Genomic DNA, 7,066 nt, shown 5'->3' with positions numbered 1-7,066 from the left:
TGAGACTGTCGACGATGATAGGGATAAAATATTCAATCTAAATCGATCCTTGGTTGAAGACCAGTTCGAGAATATAGTACCGAGGCCTAGTAGAGCATTGGGTGATTATGCCAGACCAGTCTACATTCAGGGAATGTCTAGTGTCAGACCTTCACCAGTAGCAGCAAATAATTTCGAGTTGAAGCATGACTTGCTTCAAACTATCCAAAAAAATTGTGTCTTTAGAGGGAAGGTGAACGAAGATCCTAACACTCACTTGATGGATTTTGAGGAAATCATGAACACCTTCAAGTACAACAAAGTGTCAAAAGATGTAATATACGTAAGGGCGTTCCTCTTTTCACTGAAGGATGATGCGAAGCACTGTCTTCGTAGCTTACCAATGGGGTCGATCAGGACATGGGAAGATATGACTAAAAAGTTTCTTGATAAATACTTCTCAGCTGCTAAAACAATGAAATTCAGAAGAGAAATTTACAACTTCTGCCAGACAAAAACCGAAATAATATTCGAGGCATGGGAAAGATTCCCATAGATAGTAAGGAAGTATCAGCATAATGGGAATAAATTGTGGATGCAACTTCAGGACTTTTGAAATGGACTGACACCTCCCTCACGACGAACTCTAAACACTGCAGTTGGAGATCCTTTAATGAAGAAGACTCCTGAGGAGATTGTGGCAATTCTTGATAAGCTCTTTGAAGATGCTAACAAGTAGCCTGCTGAGAGTAATGATAGAAGAAAATCAGTTGGGTTCATCAAGTAGATTCTAACACGTCAGTGCAAGCCCAGCTATACGCCATGGACAAAGAGATAAGAAAATTGACCTTAGCCAAGGTCCACAGCCAACCATCATTTGTTTGTAATTTTTATAGAATGGGTCATCCAACGCATGAATGTTAGGCCTCAGCTGCAGATGAAGTGGTAAATATTGTGGGAAACTTTGATAGAGGCAATTACCAGAGTGGTAATGATTTTAACTCTATCAAACAGAGGCGCCAAGGCTTTTCTTGGAGTTCACCAAGTGGTAGCATGAACTCATGGCAGCAAAAAAATCCGAGACCCCAGGGACAAGGAGCTCCAGTTTTTCAGAATCAGCAGAGGCAGTAATACCATCCTCTACATTCTAATCAGTCTAGGATGGAAGATCTAATAAAAGATTTTATTATTAAAATGGATGAGAGATTTGAAACTCATAGTACAGCTATTCAAAACATAGAGAGGCAAGTGGGGCAGATTGCTAGTTTGTTGTCTGAGAGGTCTCCAGGAAACTTCTTTGTGGATACCGAAAGGAATCCAAAGGAATTAATAAATATAGTGTCGTTGAGGAATGGAAAAGTATTGCAAGATCCGTTGGTAGCAGAAAAGAATGAGTTGATGGGAAATCAAGTTTAGAATGAAGAGATGGCAGAGCAAGAGGATGATCTGAAGTAGACGAACAAGTCTAAAGTTCCAACAAGGAAGAAGAAAGACAAACAAAAAATGAATGAGGAGACTGGGGAGAACAAATACATGTCTGCTCTACCCTTCCCCCAAAAGCAAAGTAGAGAAAAGCTGGACAAACAATTCGGGCGCTTTCTAGAAGTGCTCAAGCAGGTGCATGTGGATATACCTTTCACATAGATGCTTTCATAGATGCTAGCTTATGCTAAATTTGTGAAGGAGATATTGCCCAAGAAGCGGAAAGTGGAAGAGACATCGGTGGCCAAGCTCATAGAGCATTGTAGTGCCATTCTGCAAAACAAGCTCCCTAAAAAATGTAGTGATCCACGGAGTTTTACTATACCATGCTCTTTAGGAAGTGAAGTCTTTGTGTGATTCAGGTGCTTTCATTAATCTTATGCCTTTGTCTATTTTCAGGAAATTGGAGGTAGAGATTGGAGAAATCAGGTCGATACCTGTGTCATTGCAGCTGGCGGATCATACCGCAATCATACCTGAAGGAATAGTGGAAGATGTGCTAGTTCGGGCGGACAAGTTTGTATTCCATGTGAACTTCATTGTGGTGAACATGGAGGAGAATAGGGAGGTCCCGCTGATTTTAGGAAGATCATTCTTGTCTACGGGCAGAGCAATTCTGGATATTCAGGAAAGGCAGCTCATGCTCAGAGTGGGAGAAGAAAGGCTGATCTTCAAGATGGAAGGAGGGGGGAGGGGTAAAGGAGAAACTTGGAGAGAGTCAAATGAATAAGTGTGGGAAAGAAGGCTGAAAAGAAGCTCTCAGCATGGATGTGTGCACTGGGTCGGGCGTGCAAGGGAGATCCCGACTTCGATAGACCCCAACTAGATGAATCAAGGAAGTTTTTTTTTTTACCTCTTGCTTTTTTTTTGTGCTTCATGAGGACATGCCACAATTTAAAGTGTGAGGTGGGGGATGTAAATATATATATGTGTGTTTGTTTTCGTTTCTTTTGATTGAAAAAAAATTGACTTTTCTCGACGATGGATTTCCTCGGCTGTCTTCTTGAGGGATTAAAGTAGAAAAAAAAAATTTAGCCATTTATTTTGTTTTGTTTGCTTAGGTAGTGTAACAATTCCCTCTTGATTTTTCTTTGTGCCGCGGTTCTTTTTCAAGGATTTTGTTTGAATCGGGTGTAATTAATATTTTTTATTAGGAATAGTGACATCTTGTGCTATGTATTAAATGGAGATGACTTTTCTTGATGTTGTTGTACCTTGAAAGTAGTGAGTACCTTAGTTGTGATACCTAGGCTCAGTTCTTGACTCATAGATAAGTGCCTTAAATTGGTTGATTGTGACTTTGCTTAACTGCTTTGACTATAGAGTCGGGAAATCCGATCCTGAGTGAGTTATGTACCAAAGTGTGTGTAAGATTTTGTTGATATTCTGTGCATGTCAGTTGATGTCTAGAACTTTCCCCATGTGTTTGCAAAGCAAAATAGTAGTCTCGTTCAGTCTAGGAAGTGATTTAGGCATTTTTTTTGTTGAGCCAACAAGATGCTTTTACCCACCTAATTAATGGATACCTTAGTTAGCCCCGTTGAGCCAATATTCCTATTTTTTTGACAACCACACTACAAACCTGACCCTTTTGTTTGAATTGACTATTTGTTTGAACCTTTCACCTCTCTTGAGCACTTGAAATATTTATGAGCTTGTTAAAAGCAAAGTGGAGGAATAGTTTGATTTTTGAGTGGAACTATAGAAAAAGAAAAAGGTGCACTATTTGAAAAAATTTGTAAGAGTCGCTTGTAGGGAATTAAAAAACAAAGAAAAAAAAAGAGAAAGGAAATTCAGAACTTAGAAAAGAAAGAAAGAAAAAATGAAGTGCTTAGAAGAAGAAGAAAAAATTAGAACTTTGAAAAGAAAAAAAAATAGATTCATTGCTAGTGGTAGTTCTCATCCTGTGTGTGCTTAAAAATATTGGGAGGTTGATACTATTATGTGTGAAGGTTGGGTTTGGTTCAATATAAGTGTGGGGTTTAGAATGTGAATTTGTATGTATTAAAGTGCTTAGGGAGGTGTAAACACTATTATCTATATGTATCATACCCGTTCCGCAGCCTACATTACACCAAAATAAAGTCCTACTTGATCCCTGACTGAATGAGCTCAAGTTAGTAGAGTACTACACTACGGGCAAGCCTATGGTACATTTTTTGTGGCGCATGAATCTTATTTCTGAGAGTGAGTTAATTCTTTCTATCTTCAGTTCCTATTTTTTCTTGAATTTTATTGTATGTGGAACTACTCTCTATCTTTGGTGTGAGGGAACATGATTTGCAAAGAAAAGGTAATGTCTTTGGCCTTTGTGTTAAAGTTAGTGAGCAGGTTTTTGAAAAATACATGGTGCTTTGGAGTCGAGTGTTGAGGCTAGGATGTTATGATAGGGTGCTTAGTCTACTTTAAATATTCTTGGCATGATGAGTTAGGAGAGTTTCTTGATAAGGTCATCCCTATTTAAAGTGTAGTTTGATTGTTCGAGGACGAGCATTGGTCTAAGTGTGGGGTATTGATGGTAGGCTAGAAATACGAATTTTTGGCTACTTTGCACCTATTATTTGATACACTTTAATTGTGTTTGAGCTAAAATATAGATAATTTATACTCATTACGTGTTTTCTGTTATATAGGTTGAGATTTCGGGCTAAGCTGAGTTTTTGGATCTAAAATAAGTAAAAGAAAACTTTGAAGTATAAATAGAAGTTTGAGAATTAAAGTCGGGATCGAGTTCGGGGATCGACGACTGCGTATGTATATAAAAAGTAAAAGAAAAATGCTCAAGGCCATGTAAATGGCCTATCACGGCTTGTTGGAAGACGTGCAACTTGAAGTGGCTAGCCAAAATTCTCATAAAAAGTTAAGGAACTGAATGCTCCAAAATTAAGACATGCAAGTGACGTGTCCCCATGAAGTAGCTGCCCAATTCATCATTAGACAAGACAAAATAGGAGCAGAAATGAAATTGGCCAATTCTCTGAAAAAGGCCACTAACGCGACGCACTGTGCGACGCCCTTCGCGACGCGACCGTGTAAAAATCAGCCTGACAGAAAATTTGCAAGGTCTCTATAAATCCTCACTAGCGTACCACGTGGTGCGGCGCGCGCGTACAAAATTCTTAGAGTATTTTTCCTGCTTCGGCTTGGAAAGGGTAGTTTCATCCGGGCCCATTCCTACATGGTATAAATACACCAAAAATATGATATTTAGGGGACTTTTGACCTTAGAAGCTTTGGGAGAGCAATGGAGGCTACAAGACTCGGGATTTCATCATCTTTCCATCAATTCAATACGGGAGTTTGGATTGTAACGTTAGATTGATGCTTCATTATTCTTTAATTATATTTGTGATGACTTCCTCCATGATTATGGAGTAGTTTACCTTAGGGTTTGACGGATATGATATTTTGATAAATATTTGTGGATTTTAACACGTGTTCTTGCTTGTATTCGTTTACGGAGTTTTGAATTATTGTAACGTTATTCACGGAGGTATTTAATCGAAAGAGGAATATTTTGGTGATTATCTTTGTATTATTTTATTTGGTTTAATTCAGTGCTTCTCTTAAATAATCGAAAGAGCATGTTGAATTGTTGATTATATCAAGTTAGGAGAATATTCGAGAGACGTTTTCCTAAAGACTAATCCATTAACGCATGCTTGCATACTTTCACATTGCTTATATTAGTTCACCTTGTAGAGTTAATATTTAATTGAAAGAGGAGTCTTGACTACACATTTGAACTAATCCTCGAGTGAATTCATGAGAATCATTAGAACATTAGGGTGAATTAAACTAGAGTTAAATCCCAAATAGCAATTTTGTACCTATCCTGTCACGACCCTTATTCCTCATATTGATAAGAAACCAACTCTGCGAATCTCTATTTCCTTGTCGTCAATTGTCAATTGCTTTACTTTAGTAGTTAATCGTAGTTCATAATCATTTAACTCAAGTGTTGATCCTCACTTGAACATTGTTTAAATTCAATCCTTGTGGAGACGATATTTTACTATACTATCTTTGATTATCGAGCGTCAATTTCGTGTTGTGTTTTGCGCTCGTCACTTGCTCCAACTCCTCGATCGTTGATTTGGTGGCGTCAGTGTCATCGGGTGCTATGAATGATCTCAGGATGCTGAAATCATCCTCATCATCCGCTCTGTGCTCCTTCTGTTTTTCCAGCTCAGGTGAGGTCGGTATTATTGATTGCTATTTAGTTTTTTTCTTCTTTGATCGGTTCCCCACTTTTTTGGTTGAAACCGCAAGCACCGGAATTACTTCATCAACATTGAAGATTTCCTTTGTGGTCGGCTATTCTCCATAAACTGTTTTGACTCCTCCCGGAGTGAGAAATTTTAGCGCCTGGTGTAAGATCGAAGGCACTGCTCTCATGTTGTGAACCCACGACCTTCCGAACAAGGCATTGTACCTCATATCCCTTTCGATCATGTAGAACTTTATTTCTTGGGTAGTCCCGATAGTGTTTTCCGATAAAGTTATCTCACCTTTCGTGGTCTCGCACGCTATGTTGAATCCGTTTAATATCCGGACCACCGGTATGATTTGATCCTGCAACCCCAGTTGTTCTACGACCCTCGATTTGATGATGTTGGCCGAGCTACCTGGATCAATCAACACACGTTTAACCCGAGATTTATTAATAAGTGCGAATAATAGCAGTGCATCATTGTGAGGTTGTACGATGCCCTCGGCGTTTTCGTCGCTAAACGAGATAGCTCTTTTCGGGACGTCATCTCGGGTGCGTTTTTCTCTCGTGATAGAAACTTTGGTGTGTTTTATCATCGGCCCTTGGGGTAATGATCATATTGATTACGTGCTGAGGTTTCTCTTGTTCGACCTGTTTGTTGGCGTCCCTTTATCTGAAGTGGTTTTTGGCTCGCTTGCTCAGGAATTCTCGAAGGTGCCCATTGTTGAACAATCAAGCTACTTCTTCTCTTAGCTGTCGACAATCTTTGGTCCTATGATCGTGAGTACCGTGGTACTTACACACCAAACTAGGATCTCTCTGGGCAGGATCAGACTGCAATGGCCTTGGCCATTTGGTCTCTTTGACGCGTCCTATGGCCGACACTATACTTGCAGCGTCCACGTTGAAATTATACTTCGATAACTTGGTGCCTCCTTACTCCCGAGCGACCTGTCAAACCCGCTCTTGCTCATCAGGCCCCGGATGCTCTGTCCTCGATCATTTCTCTTGTCGTTCCTTGTCGAGTGGCAAGGTCTGTTTCCCCTCCGATCTGTGTCATATGGCTGGTATCGGTCTCGGACCGGCCTCAGCTCATAATCGATGATTCTATTAGACTTGTCATCAGTTTTGATGGGGTAAACAGACCCTAAAGGGGCCCCGAGTTGGTCGTCCTCGACTCTGATCTTCGATTGATACCTGTTGTAGACGTCGGCCCAGGTGACCACCAGGTACTCCACCAATTTTTACTTTAGCTGTTGAGAAGCCACCAAAATTCGGGGGTTGAGCCTTTGAGTAAATGCCTGGACGGCCCAATCATCCGCAACCGGTGGCAGATCCATCTGTTCCATCTGGAACCTCGACACGAAGTCCCTAAGCATCTCGTTATCCCTC

At 40.2% G+C, this 7,066-nt stretch overlaps 1 protein-coding gene across 1 annotated transcript; it reads left to right on the top strand.

Annotated features, from left to right (window-relative positions):
* Window positions 1–1,482: 1,482 nt before the first annotated feature.
* On the top strand, window positions 1,483–2,191 carry LOC109210607. Its single transcript, XM_019374050.1, has 3 exons — window positions 1,483–1,596; window positions 1,663–1,814; window positions 1,861–2,191. Exons 1-3 carry the CDS (start codon window positions 1,483–1,485, stop codon window positions 2,189–2,191), a joined length of 597 nt encoding a protein of 198 aa, XP_019229595.1.
* The last annotated feature ends 4,875 nt before the right edge of the window (window positions 2,192–7,066 follow it).

This window comes from Nicotiana attenuata, unplaced genomic scaffold (genome assembly GCF_001879085.1).
Source record: "Nicotiana attenuata strain UT unplaced genomic scaffold, NIATTr2, whole genome shotgun sequence".
NCBI classification, from domain to species: Eukaryota; Viridiplantae; Streptophyta; class Magnoliopsida; order Solanales; family Solanaceae; genus Nicotiana; species Nicotiana attenuata.
Note: the sequence above shows the minus strand (reverse complement) of the source record. Positions and strands in the feature narration are given on the sequence as shown.

What these genes read in the sequence shown, in the direction of transcription:
- LOC109210607 (XM_019374050.1), top strand. Translation starts at nt 1,483, where the DNA reads ATGAATGAGGAGACTGGGGAGAACAAATACATGTCTGCTCTACCCTTC. An exon ending in TTCTAGAAGTGCTCAAGCAG is followed by an intron (nt 1,597 to 1,662) that starts GTGCATGTGGAT and finishes AAATTTGTGAAG; the next exon opens with GAGATATTGCCCAAGAAGCG. An exon ending in TTAGGAAGTGAAGTCTTTGT is followed by an intron (nt 1,815 to 1,860) that starts GTGATTCAGGTG and finishes GTCTATTTTCAG; the next exon opens with GAAATTGGAGGTAGAGATTG.